Here is a 25564-nt window from a genome sequence, read left to right as displayed (position 1 = left end):
TAAAAGAAAGTCCAACCTAAATGTTCTCACTGTCGTCCTGGAGTGTTGAATACGGGAACAAGGTCTTCAGGTGTAATTTGGATAATATGTAAGATAAAAAAGGAATACCATTTGATAAAGTTTGTAGACGAAACACGTTGGACTTTCTTTTATATTTGTTTCCATTATTGGAATTGGACATTGTTTATCTATTGTGGTGCAGCCCTTTTTTATATTTTGTTTTTATGGTGTGTAAGTCACAGCAGGTGTGGCTGTGGCTGCATGGACAAACAAAAGGGATTTAACTCCTAAATTGCAGAGAATTGAGCAGTGAGACTGCAGGATCATGATCTATAAATTAAATCTGCTTCATTATGCTCAAGTTGTTTTGGTGACTATAGTGTCCCTTTAAATTTCTGTTTTGTGCTTACTTCCTAAACCAGATATATAATTAAAATGAATGTGAAGATTAAGGGAGGTGAAGTAGGGTTTGGGAAGTTTGGAGAAGTTTTACTGTTAAACTGAGGCTCTGTCATCTTCTTAGTATTCAATGAAATCTAACCTTGATGCTATGCTATGTACTATGATATCTCCAACATTTTTAACAGCCTCAATAAAAGGTGTATGCGAATAAAAATAAATGGGAATCTTATTTTTCTTACAAATAAACTTTTAGTATTAAAAGTGTTAAAAGAACACTCCACTACCCAAATACAAACCTAAATAAATAAATACAATCAATTTTTGATTGAATCTGATTTAGTTTAATTATGCATTTCTTCATTGGGGGTTTATTTAAAAACAACTTGCAAAAGCTACAGATCTCTTGTCTTTGCAAGCCCTCCCCTTCTAATCCTGTCCAGACTTTCTGTGGCTGTCCAATCACAGACTTTCCAATGCAGCTCAATGAGGGGTATTTGTCAGGCAGGGGCATCTGATCCCTCTTGAGTTTAGCTACACTGAGCTAAGCAAACCAGGAAGTAACAGGATCTGTTGTTTGACTGACCGCAAGTGGATATAACAAGGTTAATTTATAAAAGTTCCAAATTCTATTGAAATCTACACTTTTTGTAAAATGAAAAAGAGGACACACTATTCACACATTGTCAGGATTGCTAGTTGATCCAGCACATAGAATTGTGTCACACCTAGGACTAAAAGGTCACGTCTTACCGGGCCTTAGAATGGCCAGACTAAACGTACCAGAGAATGGTCAGGGATACAGAAAGAGACACAACGATTAGGGAAAGCAAGAAGTCAGGGATACCAGAATACAGGGCAGTCAATATGAAGCCAAAGTCAATAACCAGAAGTGAAAGCTCAGAAACACACTCTCGGACAACCACTAGGGAAACCATGACAGGGCAATGATGAAACGGCATAAGGAGTTTAAATAAGCCTATTTTAGCTCTGATTGGCTGAAAATTGGCCTTTGACCCCAGAACGTGCGTGTCTTCCGCGTGACGTCACATGCACACTGACATTGCCATCAACGTGGGGGAATGTGGGGCTATAATTTGGCGGGGATCCGCAGCAGCCGGTATCCATCAACATGTTCCAGGAGTCACGTACACAGACGCATTGCCACTGGGTGCAAATGCCTCAAGGTGAGGCTGAATATGTTACATTACCCCCCACCTGAAGACCACCCACAGGGCGGGCAAGACCAGGCTTGAAAGGAAACTTGGCGTGGAAAGAGTGAATCTTGCAGCCAGCATGAATGTCAGAGGCCGGAACCCAAGAACGCTCCACAGGCCCATACCCCCTCCACTCAACCAAATACTGCAAGGAACCACAAGAAAATCTGGAATCAATTATGGAAGAGACCTCATACTCCTCCTTTCCAGAAACAACTAAAGGAGGAGGGGGAACATTCCGGACAGTATACCTATTGCAGATAAACGGTTTGAGCAGGGAAACATGAAAGTTGTAAGGAATACGTAAGGAGGCAGGAAGTGCCAGAGAATAGGAGACAGGGTTAATTCTCCTAGTGATACGGAATGGACCAAGGAATCTAGGGGCAAACTTCATGCTAGGAACTTTTAGTTTAACATTGCGCTATGATAACCACACCCTCTCACCCACATACAAATTTAAGCCGCGGTCTTGAGAGCTGAGTGAACTTTGGATCAAGTATCACGAATAGAAGCAAGGTGATCATCCAAAGCAGGGACAGCTGTGTCAGAGAAGACAGCTGGCAGGACAGTAGGATGTCGACCGTTATTAACAAAAAATGGGCTATGTCCGGAAGAGTCATGACTAGCATTGTTCCTAGCAAACTCGGCCCAGGGTAGTAATTCTGACCAATTATCCTGAGTGCTATTTACAAAACAACGCAGATACAATTCTTATGACTGATTAACCCTCTTAGCCGTGCCATTAGTTTGAGGATGGTAAGAAGATGAAAATGACAATTCAATGCCCAACTGCTTATTGAAAGCCCTCCAAAACCGAGACGCAAACTGGGAACCTTTGTCAGACACAATATTTTGAGAATGTCATGCAGACGGACAATTTCCTGTATAAAAATAAGAACTAAGTCTTGAGAGGAAGTCAACTTTCTGAGTGGAACAAAATGAGTCATCTTGGAAAAGCGGTCAACCACCATAAGGATGGTGGTATAGTCTTTAGAACTAGGAAGTTCCACAATGAAATCCATGGACAAATGGGACCACGGAACAAAATTATCTCATGTTCGTGGATATGGATTTATTAATGCCTGGGTGTCCAGCAGTCACGTTGTTGTGGAACACCCTCATGACATTTTCTCTTTCATTCAATGGAACAAATAGTATAACTAGCGGCTTATTGCATGGCGTCTGAGACTGAGCCTCTATGATGGTACCAAGCAGAGGTGAAGATAATGAAAGAACAATGGAAGCGATGATACACTCAGGTGGAACAATAGGGGATGTCTCTTGTTCCTGCTCTGATTCAGTATCAAACTGTCTAGAAAAGGTGTCTGCATTCACGTTTTTGGGACCAGGTCTGTAAGTTATAAGAAAGTTGAAGCGAGATAGGAACAAAGACCATCTAGCCTGTCTAGAAGACAGTTGATTAGGGTCCCCTATATATGCCAAATTCTTATGTTAAGTATGCCACTCTTATGTTTAATATGCCACTCTTTAAGCGCTAATATAATGGCCAACAACTCTCTATAGTCAATATCATAATTACGCTCAGCAGGGAACAACTTTCTAGAGAAGTACCCACACGGATGAAAAGGGGTATCCTGACGAACAGCCCCTACGCCAGTTTCGGATGCATCAACCTCCAGTATGAAGGGTTTGCTGGTGTTAGGATGAATCAATAAATCAGCAGAAGCAAACCTTTGTTTGAGAAGTTCAAAAGCATCTTTAGCGTCCTTAGGCCATATTGTACTGTTAGCCCCCTTGCGAGTCATATTGGTGATGGGGCTATCACAGAAGAGAACCCTTTAATAAATCTTCTGTAATAATTGTCAAACCCAATGAACCTTTGAATGGCTTTTAGTCCATTGGGCAATGGCCATTGTAGAACAGGCTCTAATTTATGAGGGTCCATCTGAAAACCAGAAGCAGAAATGTTATACCCCAGAAACTGTACTTCAGTCTGATCAAAAATACACTTTTCCAGTTTGCAATAAAGTTGATTATTAAGTAAAGTTTGCAATACTTGTTTGACCTGTTTGTGGTAAGTCTGAAGGTCATGAGAATAAATAAGGATATCATCCAGGTATACTAGGACAAATGAATAAATATAGTCCCTAAAAACATTATTAATAAAGTCCTGGAAGAAAGCCGGCGCATTGCATAACCCGAATGGCATAGTGCCCACTTCTAGTGTTAAATGCTTTTCCACTTGTGATTTTCTTTATTCCTTACCAAATTGTATGCACTCCTGAGGTCAAGTTTAGTAAAGACTTTAGCACCCTGGAGTCTGTCAAACTATTCGGGAATTAGTGGAATTGGATAGGTATTTTTAATTGTGATCTTGTGTAGTGCCCTGTAGTCAATGCATGGATGTAACTCTCCATCTTTTTTTTTTTCTACAAAAAAGAAGCCTGCACTAGCAGGTGAGGATGATTTATGTATGTGGCCCTTACTTAGGGAGTCTTTGATGTATTCTTCCATTATTCTACTCTCCTGTGGTGATAAGGCATACACTGCTCCCTTGGGTGGGATAGCGCCGGGTAAAAGGTTTATGGAACAGTCGTATGACCTGTGAGGAGGTAGAATATTGGACTGATTTTTACTAAATACCTCCTTAACCTCCCAATACTGTATGGGAACCTCTGGGTTCTGAGGCGTAGCAGTGGGTAATGTAATTATGCCCACTCTCTTAGTAATGTGCAACATACATTTCTCAATACAGTCCTTGCCCCATTCCAATATCTCCCCTTTTGCCTAGTCGATATAAGGATTGTGTTTAATAAGCCAAGGGAATCCTAATATGATGGGACAAGATGGAGAAGGTTATGTCTTCCTTGTATAGAGCACCAGTGGAAATGTTAATGGACAAGGTTTTGTGGGTAATTAAGGGTTGAGAGAGGGGTCTCCCATCAATAGCTACAACAGCGAGAGGTGATAATCTCTCCTTGATAGGTATGGAATGTTTTTTGACAATATGTTGATAGGACAATATCAATGAAGTTTCCTGTCGCACCTGAGTCTATCACGGCATTGCATGAAAAGTCCTTCTTCTCACATTTGGCTGTAATCTCAAGGAAGAGTCTATTTTTTGTTATTCCCAGAGGACATATCCATCACACCTAAGACCTGTCCCCTTAGGGTTCTTAGGTGCCGAAGTTTTCTGGAGGTATGGGACAAGAACTCCTCATATGTCATTTTCTACCACAGTATAGGCATAGACCCTCTTTTCTCCTATATTGTATGTATCCTTACTGCATGGGTTCGGGTTCAGACTGTACCTGGAGGTCAGGAACAATAGGTCTGGAGAAACGGGGGGCTAAAGGCATAGCCATACATCTGGTCTTATTCCTGGTAGTTTCTCTTGTTTTTAGTCTATTTTTAGTCTATTATCAATTTGAATGACAAATGTGATAAACTCATTAAGCTTTTTAGGTAGTTCTTTTGCAGCAATCTCATCCAGAATTGTCTCAGATACTCTTTTCTTAAATGCAGAGATTAACCCGTTGTTTTTCCAGTCTACCTCAGAAGCCTAGGTGCAAAATTTTATTGCATAATCTGAGATAGACCGATTTCCTAGTTTGATATGCATTAGGGCAGTGGAGGCGTCATCCTCCCTGCCAAATGGTTCAAACGTTAATTTGAATTCTGCAAAGAATTCCTGGTAATTGTGTGTAATGCTCCTATTACTCTCCCACAACGGATTGGCCCAAGCTGAGGCCTTACCTTTAAGTTGGTTCATTAGATAACCAATCTTAGATCTATGCCAGGGAAAAAGGTCCCGGTGAGGCCTCAAAATGATACTCAATTTGGTTCAGAAATCCCTGGCATTCTTGAATATTCCCATCAAAATGTGGGGGAGGAGGTAGGGAGATAGTAGGTGCCTTGTGTACTATAGGTGGAGGTACATTAGGCGAAGGAGAAATAGTTGGAGAAACCTCAGGTTGTAGGTGCGCTATTCGGGTAAGAAGCGTACAGAAAGCCTGAGCAAACTGATCCATATGGTGACCATTCTCCTCTAGCTTTCTCTCACAAGCTGCTATGTGCTGACACAATTCTACAGGATTTAGGACCCTGTCGTAATGTCAGGATTGCTAGTTGATCCAGCACGTAGAATTGTGTCACACCTAGGACTAAAAGGTAACGTCTTACTGGGCCTTACAATGGCCGGACTAAACGTACCAGAGAATAGTCAGAATAGTAGCCGAGGTCAGGGATACAGAAAGAAACAATGTTTAGGGAAAGCCAGAAGTCAGGGATACCAGAATACAAGGAAGTCAATACGAAGCCAAAGTCAATAACCAGAAGTAAACGCTCAGAAACACACTCTCGGACAACTACTAGGGAAACCATGACAGGGCAATGATGAAACGGCATAAGGAGTTTAAATAAGCCTATTTTAGCTCTGATTGGCTGAAAGTTGGTCTTTGACCCCAGAACGTGCGTGTCTTCCGCGTGACGTCACATGCACACTGACATTGCCATCAACGTGGGGGAATGTGGGGCTATAATTTGGCGTGGATCCGCAGCAGCCGGTATCCATCAACAGGTTCCAGGAGTCACGTACACAGACGCATTGCCACTGGGTGCAAATGCCTCAAGGTGAGGCTGAATATGTTACATTACCCCCCACCTGAAGACCACCCACAGGGCGGGCAAGACCAGGCTTGAAAGGAAACTTGGCGTGGAAAGAGTGAATCTTGCAGCCAGCATGAATGTCAGAGGCCGGAACCCAAGAACGCTCCACAGGCCCATACCCCCTCCACTCAACCAAATACTGCAAGGAACCACAAGAAAATCTGGAATCAATTATGGAAGAGACCTCATACTCCTCCTTTCCAGAAACAACTAAAGGAGGAGGGGGAACATTCCGGACAGTATACCTATTGCAGATAAACGGTTTGACAGGGCAATTGATAAACCATGACAGGGCAATGATGAAAAGGCATAAGGAGTTTAAATAAGCCTATTTTTAGCTCTGGTTGGCGGAAAATCATCCTTTGACCCTAGAACGTGCGCGCGTGTCTCGCGCGTGACGTTACGCAAACACTGACGTCGTCATCAATGTGGGTGGACGTGGGGCTATAATTTGCTGTGGATCCGCTGCGGCCGGTGTCCATCAACATGTTGCAGGAGTCAGGTACACAGACGCATGGCCGCTGGTGCAAATGCCGCAAGGTGAGGCTGAATATGTTACACACATAAAGCATTTCTGCACGCTGAAGTGCCTTAGGTTTTTGTGTCCCTTTAGGTGTTGTCCCTGCTGTATAGAAGCTGAAATGTATTTTTCTTTTGTTTTCAAAATTAGTTTTTTTAGAAATCGATTGGAAATATTATGTTATTGATACTCTACTGTGTTTTTAAACCATCATCTATTTTCCACCTTCTACTTAGATTACTAATTTTATATATTGAATATAAATCTAATATGTAGTTATTTATTTATTTAACATTTAAGTAAAAGAATTAAAGGCAGTTAACTATTATCCTACGTATCATTATTGATAACGGTTGATACTTCAAAATGATCACATTATATCTTGATACATTTTGATATCATCCAGTATAAACATATCCTTTTCAAGCAATATACTGTTTATTTTGCTTAAATCTGAGAAACAGAGTGGAAATAATAAGATTGTCACGTTAGCTGGAGTTAATGCCATATGAGTGCCTGTTTAATTAAAACCTAAGTAGCTTGTCTTAAGATGCATTTTGTACAATTGTCTACTGAACCTATTTATCCAAACAAAGAGACTTAACGGATGTCTGAATACTTTTATGTGACCGGAAAATTAATGGTCAGATCATCTCAAACTGATAGTAAAACGAAATATGCTTTACATGCACTTCTGAAGAATATGACAAGCATGTTTTAGAATGAGTCACCTGATCTAGTTACTTTGTCCTCTAAGGATTCACCTTCAGTGTTATTAAGAATATGCTTTGCAGATGACGGGAGGGGGATGAGGGTGCAGGGATTAATACACAGTTGACGTATGTTTATGATGCATCTAGGGCATCACATTGTTTATCATGTTATTCTACATAGCAACACAGTAGACTGCATCCAACTGATATATACATTTTACTTTTCGACCACCAAACTTCAACTTTTAAAATGAGTCTTAAAAAAGAGGATGTAAAAAAATTTATGGAAAACAATCCTGAATTTACAGACAGATACTTTAAGAAAAAACTTACCCCGGAGATTATAACTTCTGCATTCGGTCGTAAAGATCGTTCGGTTGATTTTGCTACTTTTCGGGAACTGGTCCAGGTGGAAGAAAGTGAGATTCTCTTTGAACTTATTAAAGACATGCAAGACAGTATAAATATGGAAAAAGTTGTATTCAAGACTTTAAGGAGAATTAGTTTTCTTATCCATGCGGATCGTTGTAGTCTGTTTATGTACCGGCAAAGAAATGGCACCCCTGAATTAGCCACAAGGTTATTCAATGTTCACAAGGATAGTAAACTGGAGGAATGTCTCGTGCCACCTGATAGTGAAATTGTCTATCCTTTGGACTTTGGAGTCGTGGGACATGTAGCCCATACCAAGAAAACAGTGAACATCAAGAATGTCAATGAGGTATGTACGAGACTGAAACTGTTCTAATGTATTTGATAGTTGACAGGTTCACTCATACTTTTTGCTGACCTTTAAAAGAAGTCTTCTAATTTAACAAACTGATAAAAATATCAGTACAGTTGTAAATTTCTAAAATAATCAGTAATGGAATACAACATCAAGCGATCTCTTAAACAGCCATAAATTATCTCTAAACCATCACCTTTAAAATTTGTGATTGGGAAAAATGAAGGTGTATCCAGTTGAGTTCTGGTATACTATGCATAAATAATAAAATTATTGAATAGCAAGAAAGAACAGATAGTGTAACCCCCATCATCACAAGTGTACAAATAGTAAGATTGCTGGACACATCAAGGTAAATTCATATTAATAGGGTCCAGACCAGGGGTGCCCAAAAGTTAGATCCCCAGATGTTGTAGAACTACAACTCCCATGAAGCTTTGCATCCTGAAAGTTGTAGTTTTAAAACACCATGGAAGCTGTAGTTTTAATACATCTAAGGATCCCTGGTCCTTTTGGGTACCCCTGGTCTAGACATTACATGATGTTTGTAGTGTATTGCAGTCTGTAATGTTGTAATGCTAACTTCATACCGAAACTATCATGGATTTTTTGGGTTACATTTGTATACTATATATGCCTGCCATTGAGTGATCATAGAATTCCAGCATTTGTGCACATGCATTTGCAAATGTATAGTGTATGCATCACAGTAGAATTTGTTTAATGCATGGCAATGTAAGTGATCTCACATTCACATGCATGGTACAGAACTCAAGATCTGGCTAAAATTAAACTTTCTGCGTAGTTTAAAAGTAGATGGATCGCTTACTAGGGTTACCAGATTCACCATATTTTTAGGGACACATATTACGTATACATATTGATGGGTAGCACAAGAAAATGGTTTCTTTGTAGTATGTAGAATTCAGAAGAAGTGTATATGATTAGGTAATTAGACAATGAAAAATCCTTCAGCATATAATAATAACAAAGTATTTAACCAGGAAAGGTACATTCAGATTACTCTGGTTTCCAAGTACGTCCTGGGGATGTTACCTTAGCCCAACATCCAGGGGTTGTTACTATCACCCAATTTAATGGTACTCATGTACTCATATGTATTATGCATACTGCAGAGCAACCCTTTTCACGCATTTTCATAAATATGACAATATTATGTATGTCCCTGAAAACATGGTGGACCTGGTCACCCTAACACTTCGATAAAAAAGTTAAACATATGCAACAAGTTCAAGTGCACAAGTTCTATTTACATTCAGACATCCATGTACCTCTATGTTTCTCAAGTTTCACCATTTACACTAATTATTCTGGTCAACACACCTTTCTCAACTCCCCTGTTCTTATTATTTCTGATCTTCAATGCTTTCTTTTTTTTTTTTTTTATATATATTTTTATTTCTTCAAAAAAAATTTATATTACAATTATCAAGACATACAATAACCTCAATATCTATTCTTTATGTCAATGGATATGTTTCCCTACAAACAATTTACTAAAAAACCGTATTAGTAGGATAGAACAAACAAAAACTAGCAGTTTTACCAATGTTAACCAAGTTTGGGAAACCATATCCCTATTTAGCTCCAATATAAAAATTGAAGTTAATAAAAACTCATACCATACTCATCCGCACCACCGGAGGAATCAAGCATGTACCTTTCGATTGTTCTCAACCCTCTTTATTAAGTGCAGTAAAGCTAATATTCCTCCGGGAACATACACACACTTCGGGGCGGTTGGAAGACTCTGCGTTATACCTTATCCTTACTGGCAGTAAACTTCTCAACTAAATTTTCCCATTTACTGGGTTCCTTCAGACCTACAGAATTACCTTGGATTATCCCTGTTTCCATTTTGCATTGGTATATAGCTTGTATTTTAATTTCTCTCCACTCTAATACCTTATTACTTTTCCAATATCTGGCTATTGTTATCTTGACTGCCAGTAAAATATGTGTTATCAGCTTACTTATCTCATTTGGCATAGAAGGCCAACCCAAATGTAACAAAAAACTTTGTGGTGTAAAGGGTATATCTTTCTGACACATACTTTGAATCTGATGGCATACACACTTCCATATGTTTCTTAGAGATTTGCAGTACCACCAGATATGGAGATAATCTCCCAAGCCTTCCTCACATCGCCAACACACCGATTTCTGGTCTTTGTACATTTTAGCCAATTTTACTGGGACCATATACCATCTGTTTAGGAGTTTATAGTTTTCTACTATATTTAGGCAATGTACCGATTTGTTAACTTTAACTATTGCATTTATCAAATCTTGCTCAGGGATCCCAATATGTAGATCTTTTTCCCACTTAATCCTAGCTTTCCAGTCCGAGAATTTCTGGGAATCCTTTAAAAATTCATAGCATCTGGAAATGTGACCTTTAGTTCTATAATTTTCCATAATCTTTTTAAGAATACTAATATTTCTGCTGGGCTGGAAATCCAAAAATTTCGCCAGATAATACTTAATTCTTAGATATGTAAATATCTCCTTATTGTCTATCCCAAACTCTGATTGTAACTGGTTAAATGGCTTTATTTCCTTTGTATCGATAAGCTCTTGTATATACTTAATTCCCTTTTGTGTCCATCCATTAATATTAATATCTTCAATGTTACTTTTAATCACCTCTATAGGTAGAAATGGGAATAATCTATATTCTATTTTGCAGTTTTTCTTAATTTTATTCCAGAATCTCCAAATGCTATCAATAATCTTTGAGTTTTCTGGACGAACTAATTTTTTTTTTCCCCCTTTTTCCTTGTTGACCAGAACAGAGCAGACAGGCTACTTGTCTCTACTAGTGATTGTTCAATTTGATACCATGCTTGATCCTTTTGGTCTATACTTAGGGTATTAACCGTGTGTGCCAGCATACAGGCATTATGATAATCTATTATATTTGGGGCGGCTAGTCCCCCATCTTTTCTTTTCTTAGATAGTAGCTGGAAGCTTAGTCTCGTTTTTTTTCCCTTCCAAATAAATTTTGAAAAAGCTGCCTGTATCATTTTTAACCAAGGGTTTGGAACCTGTATTGGTACCATTCTAAATAGATAATTCCACTTGGGCAAGATATATGAACGAATGTTGTTTATACGCCCGATCCAGGAAATCTCTCTACTAACCCATTCTTTTAGAATCTTATTAGTATTTTTTATAAGAGGAAGAAAATTGACCTCTATAACTTTATTTATGTTTCTTGGTATTTTAATGCCAAGAAACGAGATATATCTCTTTGTCCAGACAAAATCATAAGATGTTTTTATATATTCCTTGTCCTCTCTTACTAGGTTAGTTGCCATTATTGTAGTCTTATTAATGTTAATTTTATAGTTTGAATATTCACTGTATTGGTCTAATATTTTTATCAATTCCGGGACTGATGTTCTAGGGTTCTGTAACATAAGCAGAACATCATCCGCATATAGATTAATCTTATGTTCTGAATTATTAAACCAAAAACCCTTAATCTGCGCGTTCTGCCTTATATCTTCTGCCAGAGGCTCGATGGTTAAGACATAGAGTAACGGGGACAGAGGGCAACCCTGCCTAGTACCATTCTTGATGTTAAACCAGTCTGCTTCTATTCCTGGACCTATTGTCCTGGCAGAGGGAGCTGTATATAGCACCATTATGGCGTCATATACTGCTCCAACTATACCAAACGACTTCAGTGTGTCTCCCAGAAAATCCCATCTGACCCTGTCAAACGCTTTTTCAGCATCCAATGACAGGGTCAGAAGGGAGACTTTCTTCTTGATCGCTACTTCGTGCACATCCAAAATTCTTCTAAGTCCCCCTGAGGCTGCTCTGCCAGAGATAAATCCAGCCTGATCCTGATGTATCAAGGCAGGAATACAGATTTTTAAACAGTCTGCTCTAATTGAGGCATAGATTTTTACATCCCCGTTCAGAAGAGATATTGGTCGATAGTTCTCTAATTTGGCTGGATCTTTGTCTGGCTTCAGAATTGGAACTATATTGGCTTGAAGCATCTCACTAGGAAAAGCCAGATTTTCCACTATCGAATTAAATACCCCAGCGAGGCGTACCGATAAAGTGTCCCTAAATATCTTATAAAATTTATTTGAATAGCCATCAGGGCCAGGGGCTTTATTCATCTGTAACTTATTTATTGCTACTATAATGTCCTCTAAGGTTATTGGTTTATTTATCTCATTCAGTTGTTCTCTAGTTACTTTTGGCATTTTCCTATTTATAAAGTATTCTGATGCGGGGAGTTGTTGTCCCACCGAGTCTAAATTATATAATCGGCTATAATAATTATTAAAAGCTAACCCTATCTTTTTGGGGCATAATAACGTTTCTTTACCCGTCTCAATTTTATGAATCCTCCTCATTATTTTTTTATTTTTTAATTTATTTGTAAGCAGCCTGTCTGCCCTATTGCTCTTGTAATATCAGTCAATCTTTAATGAGTGTAAAGTTTTCGTTTTTTCCTCCCATAATAGTTCATTTATACGGTTTTGCACTGACAGCATTTTTACACTAATCTCCTGTGTTGGTGAGATTTTGTTTTCACTGGATAATTTATAATAATCCACATAAAGATCCCTCAGAGGTTTCCCCTTTTTCTTTTTATCAATTGTGCCTAGTTTAATTAAGTAGCCTCTTATAACACATTTATATGTGTTCCATATCACTGGGGTCGACACTTCTCTGGTCTCATTTTCGAGAAAAAACTTATCTGACATCTCCTCAATATATTTTCTATTTTCTTTACTAGAAAGGATGTGGTCATTTAATCTCCAGTTTGTTCTTCTTACCCTGTTATTCACTATATCCACCTCCAAAATCATAGCATTATGGTCTGACCATGTAACTTCGTCTATAAGGACTTTGTTAGTGCTATTGGCCAGAGCGTCATTGCCCAAAAATAGATCAATTCTCGAATATGAGAGATATGATCTGGAGAAGCATGTATAATCCCTCTCAAGTGGATGGAACACCCGCCAAATATCCAGTAGGCCATATTTTTTAATTATCTTTTGGAAATGTGCTGCCTGAGCTATTGCTGCTTTGTTTTGCCCAGCGGGATTTAATGATTTCCTGTCCAAATTTACATCTAATATACGGTTAAAATCCCCCGATAGAAGTAATTTCCGCTGTTTTATTTTTTCTACTTTGTCCAAAAGATCATAAAAGTACTTATTTGAGGGATTATTAGGCGCATAAACATTAACTAGCGTATAAATTTCTGTTTGAATTTTAATTATCATTATAATAAATCTGGCTTCCTCATCTGTTTCTTGATAAATAATTTTAGCATCAATATCCTCAGTTATCATAATGGCTACCCCTCTTTTCCTCTGCTTGTCTAATGAGGCACATGCCACTATTGGAAACCCTTGAGGGATAAATCTTATCCAATCCTCTCTTCTCCAATGCGTCTCCTGTAAGAAAATTATTTGAGCTTTTTCTTTCTTAATATAGTCGAACAAGATTGCTCTCTTACTGGGAGAATTTAAGCCCTGAGAATTTAACGATAAAAATTTAACCATTCTCTCTTTTTATCCTCTTATAAACTTTCTTCCGGGCCCAAAGTCTGTTATTTATATTCTTGTTGGACCTGAATTTAAAAATCTTCTTTGTCTGAAAACGAGCCCCTGCCCCTGCCACACATACAACACCAATCATACCACTTCCCCTCATATATGAGGGACATTCATACGGATAACCCTGAGTAATAACCTCTGGGTTTAGATCCAAAAAGGAAAAAAAACCTGAATGGAATCTAGTCCTCATCAGGATAACTCCTGGACAAGGAAAAAATAAGAGCTGAGCTGTAATCATCCCCGTATACTACATCGTTTTCCCACCTTCTAAAATGCTTCAACAGTGACCCAAACCTCTCTCTGATAGGCAATATTTACACGGCTTTTAGTTCTTCCCAATTGAAATTCCCCGTCTGTAAATCTGTCTCTCCAGCACTTTAAACTCGGCCCACTTTAGTGTTCCCTACCCACCATAAACCAAAAGTGGTATTACTTCTATCTACTTATAATTATGATTCTAATTTGTCTTCTTGTGCACCCCTTGTCTTTATTTATGTTCTAAATATTATTCAATAATAAATTCTTGAAGATAACCTCTACCTCTTTCAAATAAACCCAGTGTTACGTGAGTGTCTCTTCCATTTAATTCTTATTAATTATACCCCCCTTATTCTAACGTCAAAAGATTAATCCATTTGTGTGAATGTGATTTTATCTATTACTCTACCTTTCCCTTGTTACTCTCTCTTATTTTTTCTCCCTTTCCCTTTCCTTTCTTTCCTTTCCCCTCATTCCCTACTATCCTCCTACCTTATTTCCCATTTTCATTAAAGTGCAATTCATCATGCAAAATTAGCCAATCCTGAATACTTTGATATATTCCCCGTGAAGAATGAGTGTCATTATTAATGAATCTTTTAACTTAATTTCCACTTAATTTTTTTCCATATTGTGTACCTTCCCCCCTATACCCTATGCACTCTTTCCCATTGTGATTCACAAAAACCAATTCAAACTCCATCCTGATTTGACATTATCATCCAACTAATTTCAATTATCTCCCTAGTTAAACTATATTCGCCAACCAATTAGTTACATTTTCAAGTGAGTCAAATGTGTGCGTGATCCCGTCTTTGGAGACTATAAGTTTGGTGGGAAATCCCCATCTATATTTTAAATTTTTTTCTCTTAAACGTAAAGTGGCTGGAAAAAAGAGTTTCCTCGCTTTCCTTGTCTGGAAAGAGAGATCTGGGAAAACCTTTATGTCCTTGAATTTTCCTTGGTCTCTTTCTGTTTGTCTTGCTGCTTTTAGAATTTTTTCTCTAAAGGAGTAAGAATGACAGGCGATAATTATGTCTCTTGGAAGATCATCCGGAAGTGTTCTCGGTTTATATAGGCGATGTAATCGTTCAAGAAAATCCATTTTATCATCAATATGAATTTTAAGAGCTTTAAAAAACTCCATAAGGTAATTTCCCAAATTTTCTTGTGAAATAGATTCCGGGATATTTCTTATTCTTAGATTGTTTCTTCTTCCTCTATCCTCCAAGTTAGTAGATCTCTCCTGCAGGTCATTTAACATCGCTTGTTGTTTCTCAATGGTCTCTTTTTGTTCTGAAGGAGGAATTCCAGGTTTTCTATTTTTTGTTCGTTGACTGTGACCTTTTGACCCATTGATGCTATGTCTTGCTTTAAGTTTGCAAAACTCCCCTGCATTTCTAATTTTATTTGTTCCAACTGTAGATCTAAACACTCTTTTAAATACGCTGGGGTTATCATTTGTTCTTCTAAGCATTCCTGTGGGTCTTTCTCATTGGGGTCTCCCATGGGCTTACTTAGTATCATTTTATTTGGCGTTGATACCGAGGAGTTTTCTATTGAGCTTTTGTCTCCTGTTGCATTGAAAAAATTTGAAAGTCTCTTTTCTTGCTTTTCCTTCTTTTCACGGTCTTTTTTTGGGGGAAGCTTTGGGTCTTGTCTTTGATCTGCTGTTTTCCTTGTCGTCATTTCTCTAATCTTTTTTTTTTTTGTCAATCTTTCTTTTATTGAAGCATTTTGATGGGGTACAGAAGAGAAGGAGGGAAACGTATAGTTTGAATACAGTAGAGGATTAAAACATTATCAGCTTTAAACTAGTACATTTCTAGGATAGCGATGCTTCGTTTTTTAAGTTTTTTCATAGAGTTAACAGCCTCGCTTTATATTATACAATCAAGCGTGAAACATGAAATTGAGAGCTTTGACTAAACATAAGTATGGATAGTTTGGCAGGTGAAGCATAACAGTTGCTATAGGGCAGATATAGAGTGCTAATATAGGTGATTGATGCAAAACTATGCAAAACTTAGGTACACAGCAAATAAGTTATATGCTAGGCAGGGCCGGACTGGGAGAAAAATTCGGCCCGGGCATTTTTTTATCCCAGCGGCCCACTAAGAAGGGGGCGGGTCAGAGGAGGTGTGTTTTGTCATCACGAATGACAAGCACGCCCCCTCTCAAAGTGAGCATGTTGGTTCAATGCTCTTCCAGGGCAGACCATGCGCAGAGCTCTGCTGAAGAGCTCTAGCATGAGAAAAAAAAACAACCTGTATTTGTTCTGCACAGTGCAAGCAAATTTAATAACATGCTTACACTGTGTTTCCTTGCAACTTGTCTCTGGTGTCTCTATAACTGGATACCAGGAGACAAAAATGCCAGGAAAGAGTATTGTGCATGTGTTTGGAGTCTGCTTGTGGTATTGCGTGTGTGTAGAGTGAGCTGATTGTGGTGTGGTATTGTGTAATAAGGTTAGTTTTAGACATGTTGTGTCTGTGGTGTAATGTGATGCATATGTGGCTAGGGGCTGTAGAGAATGTATGTAAAGGGGATGTAGCATGTGTGCAAACAGGCTATAGAGTGTGTGTATAGGTGATGTAGTGTTTGTAGAAAGTGTGTGTTTAGGGGTGTAGTATGTGTTTGCTTACAAGGAATCTAGTGTGTGTGTGTGATTCAGAGTGTGTGTGTGTGTGTGTGTGTGTGTGTGTGTGTATAGGAGTCTAGTGTGTTTGAAGGACCCAGAATGTGTAATAGATCTAGTGAGTGTGTGTTTATAACGGATTCAGAGTGTATATAGGGATCTAGTGTGTATATGTGTGTAGATGATCCAGAGTTGGGTAAGGGATCTAGTGTGTGTCTGGAATGTAATGTGTTTAGGGGTGCAGTATGTGTGTGAGTGTGTGTGTGTGTGTGTGTGTGTGTGTGTGTGTGTATGTATGTATATATATATATATATATATATATGTTTGGAACTATTGTGTATGTGTGTGTGTGGTGCAGTGTGTTGGGGGGTTCTGTGTGTATCTGAGGGGTGCAGTATGTGTGCGTGATGGATGCTCTGTGTGAGGGTGCGGTATGTGAGGGTGCGGTGTGTGAAAGTGCTGTGTGTGGTGTGTGAGAATGCTGTGTGTGATGTGTGTGAGAATGTGGTGTGTGAGAGTGCTGTGTGTGCTGTGTGTGACAGTGCTGTGTGTGATAGTGCTGTGTATGATGGGTGTGAGAGTGCTGAGTGTGATAGTGCTGTGTGTGAGTGCTGAATGTGCTGTGTGTGAGAGTGCTGAGTGTGATGTGTGTAAGAGTACTGTGTACGATGTGTGTGAGAGTGCTGTGTGTGATGGGTTAGAGAGTGCTGTGTGTGATGGGTTAGAGAGTGCTGTGTGTGAGAGTGCTGTGTGTGAGAGTGCTGTGTGTGAGAGTGCTGTGTGTGAGAGTGCTGTGTGTGAGAGTGATGTGTGTGAGAGTGATGTGTGTGAGAGTGATGTGTGTGAGAGTGATGTGTGTGAGAGTGATGTATGTGAGAATGATTTGTGTGATGGTGTGAGAGTGCTGTGTGTGTGATGGGTTAGAGAGTGCTGTGTGTGATGGGTGTGAGAGTGCTGTGTGTGATGGGTGTGAGAGTGCTGTGTGTGATGGGTGTGAGAGTGCTGTGTGTGATGGGTGTGAGAGTGCTGTGTGTGATGGGTGTGAGAGTGCTGTGTGTGATGGGTTAGAGAGTGCTGTGTGTGATGGGTTAGAGAGTGCTGTGTGTGATGGGTTAGAGAGTGCTGTGTGTGATGGGTTAGAGAGTGCTGTGTGTGATGGGTTAGAGAGTGCTGTGTGTGTGTGTGTGTGTGTGAGAATGCTGTGTGTGAGTGCTGAGTGTGATGGGTGTGAGTGCTGTGTGTGATGGGTGTGAGTGCTGTGTGTGATGGGTGTGAGAGTGCTGTGTGTGATGGGGGTGAGAGTGCTGTGGGTGAGAGTGCTGGGGGTGAGAGTGCTGGGGGTGAGAGTGCTGGGTGTGAGAGTGCTGGGGGTGAGAGTGCTGGGGGTGAGAGTGATGGGTGTGAGAGTGATGGGTGTGAGAGTGATGGGTGTGAGAGTGATGGGTGTGAGAGTGATGGGTGTGAGAGTGCTGAGTGTGATGGGTGTGTGAGAGTGCTGAGTGTGATGGGTGTGTGAGAGTGCTGAGTGTGATGGGTGTGTGAGAGTGCTGAGTGTGATGGGTGTGTGAGTGCTGAGTGTGATGGGCGTGTGAGTGCTGAGTGTGATGGGTGTGAGTGTTGTATAAATGTTAGAATGGATTTTGTGTGTGTGGGGGGGGGTAAACAAATAATATAACAGGCATTATGTCCCCCCCTCCCTTCTTACCTTTAGCCTGGATGGGGGGGGACTGGTACCTGGGGCTGGGAGGCAGAATGGCAGTGTTCCCTGGTGGTCCTCGTGGTGAGTGAACTCTAGCCTGCGGGCTAGAGCTCACTCTCGCGAGATCCGGTCGTTGCCATGGCAACGCTCCGGATCTCGCAAGAGGAACCCGGCGGAGCTGCAAGTTAGAGCTCCGCCAGGTCCTCTCTCCGGGAGGGCTGGCTCCCTCCCTCTCTCCCCGCCGGCGGCCGCATATCTATTCAAGTGGGCCGGTGAGGGAGATCTTTGATCTCCCCACCGGCCTGTCATGGAATACAGCGGGGCCGGCGCTCGGATAGTGCCGGCCCTGCATAGACCGGCAGGGGAAGTCCTGGGACCTTCCCTTGCCGGCCTCGGCCCCACGGCCATCGCGGCCCACCGGGCATTTGCCCGGTGTGCCCGATGGCCAGTCCGGGCCTGATGCTAGGTCACAGCAGAAAAAACTACGAGTGGTATTCGCCGGGTACCTGCAAGCATTCCTTTAAGACATTTAAGATAGGTACATGTATATAGATGAGCCTAAGTTAGTCTAGGTAGCAAACTGTAACGTTTAGTGCACTATATCTTCCATTAAGTAGGGCTACATAATAGGTAACAGGCTTCTTGATACATTCCCCTCATTATCAGAGATGTATGGCATAACAGTAGTGTGAATTGGAGAGAGTCCTAGCATTGCAGGGCAAAAATACAGGCAGTCCTCTACACCAATGATTTCAAGCTAAAAGGTAAAAAGCAAAAATAAAAAGGGGGGTAGAGATAAAGAATATCATGTGTCCGCAAACCAGACCTCCTCAGCCCGTGCCGATTCTTGGCTTGCAGGTTTTCGGTGCCATTCTGTAGGTGTGTATGCGGTGCGCATCTGTTGCTGGGCGTTTGTGCCCCGTTGCGGTGCGGGCGTCGGCGAGGGTGGTTCCCCAGCTCCAGGCTGGTGTGCAGGCCTGCATCTTCTTGCCACAAACTCGGTTGCCGCTGGGGTCCGGGTTTACTCCACTTATGGGAGGGACGGAAGAATAGGTCGTTGTCTGTCGCTTGCGTTGCTTCTTCCTCCGCCAATGTGGACGATGCTTGCGGGCTCTTCGCCCTATGGCCTGCTGCCCGGGTGGGTTAGATTGTGCGTGGATGGGTTGGTGAGGCGTATGTGTGCCCAAGGGTATCCCCCCTGCTTCCCGCTTCGCACGGTTCCGCTCACCCTTCAACTGAGGTGGAGGTGACATGGGTTTAGCTGCTTGATGCTGCCTTTTGAATGCCTCCTGTCGCTGTAGTGATGCAGTCCCCGGTGCCGGAGAGTGTGACACACTCGCCATGTGGGTTGCTGTGCCTGCCGCCATTTTGGTCCTTCTCTTGGAGGGCCTGCTGGTAAGCATGTCCCGGGATCTGTTGGGAGTTTGTCGCGCCCTCGGGGAGTGCTGGGATCTGCGCGGCTGGCCCAGTTTTTCCGCCTTCGAGGGGCTTTGTGGGTCCTTCGGAAGGGCACGCCTGATAGTGGTGAGGGGCCCCGCCACACGTTTGTCACTGGGTGCTCGTTTTAACCTAGGGTGCTCCCCTTGGCGATGTTTGTCCCCAGGGGGTGTGCTTCCCCATTGTACCTGCTTAAGGTGTTCTGCCTTGCTCTCGAGCTTTTTCCAGAATCTCCTGAACAGGTCGTCCAGGCGCTTTTCTAGCGTTTCGTGTTGCTGTTCAGCCTCCCTCTCGCGGTCAGCCGCCGCCATCTTGCTTGTCATGGCTTGTCTTTGTGTGCAGCGTGCTGTCCAGTGGGGAGAGTCAGGTGAGTCAGACTGCTTGGTGGAGACCGGGATAACCCCCGCCGGTCGGGGGGGGGGGAAAGTGTCGTGCCGCGGCTCCTGGTACAGCTGATGCCCCAGGGAGCGGCCGTCTCCCCGTGGCTCGGTCCCAGATAGGCCGCAAGCCTCGTTTCTTCGGTATGGCAAAGCAGGGGCTCGTGAGGGGCACCGTTCGAATCGGTAGCCCCTCTGGAGTGGAGGTATTATGGTCTCTTAGCTGCGACCTGCTGTATTCCGGCGTTACACCCTGATTTTCCTCCCCAGACGTGGGAGCTCTTGCTAGGCACGTCTGGGCTGCTTGCCTGCTTGGCTCCGCCCCCCTCTAATCTTTTTTTTTGCCTCAATTAGCTAGGGCACTTTTCTCTTCTTTTTCCTTCTTTATTCTTATAAGGATTTCCTTCCTTCCCCCTTACAGGTGCTGCAACTCCCCTTCTCAGTCTTATTTCCCTTCAGGGAGGATACTGGACTGATGTTATAATGCCTTCCCAACCAAGAAAAGTTTGATTTCAATCAAACTGCACCGAAGCTCCACCTGTTCCGGATATAAATTCCAGTCTATCGACTATCTTTACCAGTCTCATAGAATAGCCACCTCCCGAATATAGGCTTACATTCAAAACAATGCCTAGTTCTTAATATTTAGGCTAACATAATTTAGCAGTAGCTTCCTTCCTTGCACCATTTAAGGAATACCCTGAGAAGTTTTACTTAATTCAAGTCCGTTCCCACTTCTGTTATTTACACCGCCTAAGTTCTCCACTTGATGTTACTCTTCTCAGATACTGAATACTTTCTTGAGCGGTATTATTAAATTCACATTGCTCTCAGCCTAGCTTCTCATCTTCCCCGGGGGGGAGAGATAAACAGGGGAAAAAAAAAAAAAGGGAAAAGGTCCTTGCGACCTAACCTCCACTTCACATCGATTCGTCCAAGAGTAATTATTAAGCCATTAATCAAGTTGCTCCCACCTCCAACTACCAGAGCGTTTCCACCCCCCCCTTTCTATATGTTTATTTTTTTTTTAAGTTATTAAATTCTTGCCTCCCCAATGTCAGATACCCCGGAGGGTTTTCACCTGAGTTATCTTGAAGGTAAAAGCGGAGAGAGATAGGTAGTGGTAGGCTTAGGAGACTGGTAGTAGGAGCCTGGCGCCAAAAAGCATCGTGAGCTGTCTCTCCGGTATTACGGGTCCGGGCAGCATACCCATCGGGCAGTCACCAGCGAGATCCTTCGTACTCGTCGTACTCGTCGAGGTAAGCAGCCGCGCTCTCATACGGACGGTGTCTCCCTCATACCCGCGTGGGACTCCAGCTCAGCTCAACGCGGCGGCGTGCACGCTACGCTCCCTGCGTGACGTCACGTCGTCATCCCCGCCATGATCAATGCTTTCTTTTTGATTTTTCTAGTTTTCTCTCTAAGAGTAGTGAAGTCTCCCAGGCCCTCTTCATGGCTCTTGTTTTTTGGTGCTCCATGTTTCTTATTTAGCCCTTATATAACCATTACTGCCTTGGACACAGTCATATTTTACTGCTACTTGCACACAGGTTTTGGCACTTCTAACATTTATTACTACACTAGATGCCAGGGTATTATCAATTATGGAAGTACTGCCACTTTTTTTATTTTTATTTTTTTATTTAAAGATAGACTTATTCATTGTACGGTCAATGTAGTTAGCAAACGATGATGGGGAGAAGACACGAGCATACAAAATGCCCTATATACTTATATGGCATTTAATTGCACATATTCAGGAATGTCAATGGAGGATCTCCATATAGTTAACCTAAAAAGCTTAGCGCGACGACCTGTACAAAATTATTTTACCTGAAATAGTGAAAAGGGAGATGTGAAATTTGAAATTTGAATGAATTAGAGAAGGAGAAAGGAACAAACATCATATCTGACATTGATTGCAAATCAAGTGTGACACTAGGCAACATATTTATAAGTGGTCCTTCATCTCATTTTTCTTTATTATTATATGTTCACATATTAAAAACACTTTTCTAACATATACAATGGCGACTCTCTTCTTCTAAAGTGGTTAATATGTTAGATGGCAGATTTCAGGATTACATATGTGTCTGTTGAACAACTCAAACATACGTGACAAAAGAAGCAAGTATAAAAACCTGTATACAATGTTATATCGACACAAAACTTGAAATTCACAGCCAGGATGGTGAGACACACCCTGCCCCTCTCATTCACATTACACAAATACTTTGGAATTATGATTTCAAGAGTATCAAAAGGGGCTAATAGCAACCACCACCATAGAAGTCATACGAGGAACATATGTGTTTGGTTGTCTCCAAATATTAAAGAATAATATAGTAAGCACTCAACTGTAAGGGTTATTTAGTAGAACATGCACATGTTGTGAATAGGGTGATAAATAAGAAAAGAGCCTGTTACCACGCCAGGGGATCTCCTTGATGAGGGTTCCTAGCCCAAACGTCGGGGGTCTCTCCAATCATTAACCAGTATAATTTATTTGTGAAGACTTTGTGTGGTTCCTATGTACTGACATCTGTAAAGTGAATAGTAAGGAGGAAGTTACTGCCTCCATTAAATGTGGACTATCTTTTGGAATGTCAGATGTATTTCTTACCATTCTGTAAAGGAAAGAGTTAATAAAGTAGAGTAAGATAACTCAGGTCTTTCAGTGCAGGGGTTGACCAATAAAAATGAGCTGTGAGAATGCCTTCCCTTATGTTGCCCACCCATTAAAAAATTTCATATAAACAAATTAAAAAAAAACATTACTGGCCCTGATTTTCAACTCTACCGTCTTTCTTTTGACTATTTTTATGGCTCTTAACTCTTTTGTAATATAGTTCAACCTATGCTTTTAGTTTACTTTACTTTAGGTTTCCTAATTATATTAGTCTTCTTGTTACCCATATTTATATTTTCCACTGTTGTATTTAAAAAAAAAATAAAAAATAACATGTGAGAATGAAAAAAAGAACATGGCCAGTACCCCAGGCTCTTGGTTGGAGGTATCCAGCTGGTGTCCTTAGTTCAAGTTAAGGACCCAACCCTATGGCTTTTGAGGGACATATCTGGCTAGGCTCCTATGGCTGTTTGAGCTAGAGAGGGACAAGGCCAAGGTCCTTTGGAATTTTTGAGGGAACTATATACTGGGGGTGGGGGGTTGGGTTGGAAAAAAGTCCCATAGACTGTTTGAAGATGGTGATGACATTGCCTGTGTACTTGGGCAGTGGGAATTCTGGAGACAGAGAAGACTCATGTTCTTAGGCAGGCTTTGGGTTTGCCGGGGACAGTGTCCTGAAGCTGTGTGCATGTTTGATCCAATGTTACTCTTTATATATCAGTGCTTACATGGTTGTTGTTCTTCCTGCTGTCATTGCTAGTTTGTATAGTTATTTTATTGAAGACTGTCATTGCTTTACTTTTCACAGTTCTATTATTGTTGATCGATGGGGAGTGTTACCTAACCATAGTGTTTCTAAACTACATATCACATGATATTAGGTTACCCAGATCTGCAGAAGTAATGTTGTAGTAATAGCAGATTGCTATATTCTTGCATTAAGCAACTGAGCTAACTAATGGTACATCAATAATAAAAAAATCTAACTTTCTATTTAAACCTCACACTAACATTTTGCTGGGGTCAAACTTTACTTGTTTACTGCGGAACATTGTTTATCTTGTGTTCTAGAACAGTATTTCCCAACCCAGTCCTCAAGGCACACCTACCAGTCCAGGATTTAAGGATTACCCAGTTTTGTCTAAGGTGTTTTTAGAAAAAAAGAAAAAACACCTTAGACAAAACTGGGTAATCCTTAAATCCTGGACTGGTAGGTGTGCCTTGAGGACTGGGTTGGGAAACACTGTTCTAGAATACGGACTCAACCAATCTAACTATACTGACCTCAAACTTAAAAGCAAATTCACCCCTTACTTGGGCAACTATCGTAATATTGATCTGTTTCTAGAAACTATGAAAAATGAAATAGATAAGCTAGACACGAGATCTCTCGATTGGTGTCCAAACATGAATCTGTCCAGAAAAGAACAAACAGCCTTACAACTACTTAGAGAGAATACCGAAATCATCATAAAACCTGCGGATAAGGGCGGGAACATCGTTATGATGGATCTCACCCACTATGTAGAAATGGTGCTTAAGGTTTTGGAAGATGAAAACACCTATAAAGTTTTAAAGTCAGATCCCACCAATGACTTTCTCACTAAGTACAAGGAGATTCTGGATAAGGGCCGCAGCGGAGGGTTGCTATCAGGGGATGAATATGAATTCATCCTCAATCGGTATCCCAAGATAGCAACCTTCTACTGTTTGCCCAAAGTGCACAAAAGTATGTCCTCACCCCCGGGTCGCCCTATAGTTTCAGGCATTGAGAATCTGACACAGAATGGGAGTATCTACATAGACAAAATTTTAAGACCTTTTGTTGAAAAACTTCCATCCTACCTTCAAGATACGAAACAGACTCTCGCCCTTCTAGCTAACCTTGAGGTACCACCTCAGGCTAAACTCTGTAGTTTGGACATTGAGTCTCTGTACTCATCAATTCCTCACTCTAATGGCATCAGCCATATTAACCACTTCTTAGGACAAAGAAGTGTTTCTGCGAGCTCACACACTACATTCTGCCTCGAACTACTTGAGTTTATACTTACACACAATTATTTCACTTTTAAGAATAAATTTTACCACCAAATTAGGGGAACTGCGATGGGGACAGCTTGTGCCCCATCGTATGCCAACCTCCACTTAGGCTGGTGGGAGGAACATCTATCCCAACACACTGGGATCTCCCAATATCTCCCCTTGATTTATCTGTGGCGTCGTTATATAGATGACGTCCTAATTGTGTGGTTAGGTAGCTCGGAGGACTTCAATGAGTTTGTTCAGATTCTCAATATAAATGGGGAAAATTTACGGTTTACAAATGAGTTTGGGGGCTCCAGCCTAAATTTCCTAGACCTGACAATCTCCATTACGTCCGGAAATAGGATAGACACTACCCTCTATCGCAAACCATCTGCGTCTAACAATCTCCTGAGATGGGACAGTTTCCACCCAACATCACTGAAAAGGGGTATTCCCACTGGACAGTACCTCAGGATCAGACGCAACTGTAGTACGATCGATGAATTTAAGATTAAGGCAAGAACTTTGAGGGAACATTTCAGGGCAAAAGGATATCCCAATAGATGCCTAAAACGAGCATACAAGAGAGCCCTAGATTCAGACCGTGAGAATCTGATCCGTGAGAACATTCAGAAACCATCTGAGGAACCCAAGGGGACGATACGTTTGATTGCCAC

The 25564-nt window shown here is 41.2% G+C and overlaps 1 protein-coding gene across 1 annotated transcript in view; it reads left to right on the top strand.

Annotated features, from left to right (window-relative positions):
- Window positions 1–7650: 7650 nt before the first annotated feature.
- The window catches only part of PDE6B (phosphodiesterase 6B), an 87297-nt gene continuing 69383 nt past the window's right edge, over window positions 7651–25564 (top strand). Inside the window, exon 1 of the mRNA XM_063458712.1 lies at window positions 7651–8199. Coding sequence (XP_063314782.1) covers window positions 7729–8199 — 471 coding nt within the window. The 5' untranslated portion in view covers window positions 7651–7728. The remainder of the gene's footprint in view (window positions 8200–25564) is intronic.

The sequence above is a fragment of the Pelobates fuscus genome, chromosome 6 (assembly GCF_036172605.1).
Source record: "Pelobates fuscus isolate aPelFus1 chromosome 6, aPelFus1.pri, whole genome shotgun sequence".
In the NCBI taxonomy this organism is placed as follows: Eukaryota; Metazoa; Chordata; class Amphibia; order Anura; family Pelobatidae; genus Pelobates; species Pelobates fuscus.
Note: the sequence above shows the minus strand (reverse complement) of the source record. Positions and strands in the feature narration are given on the sequence as shown.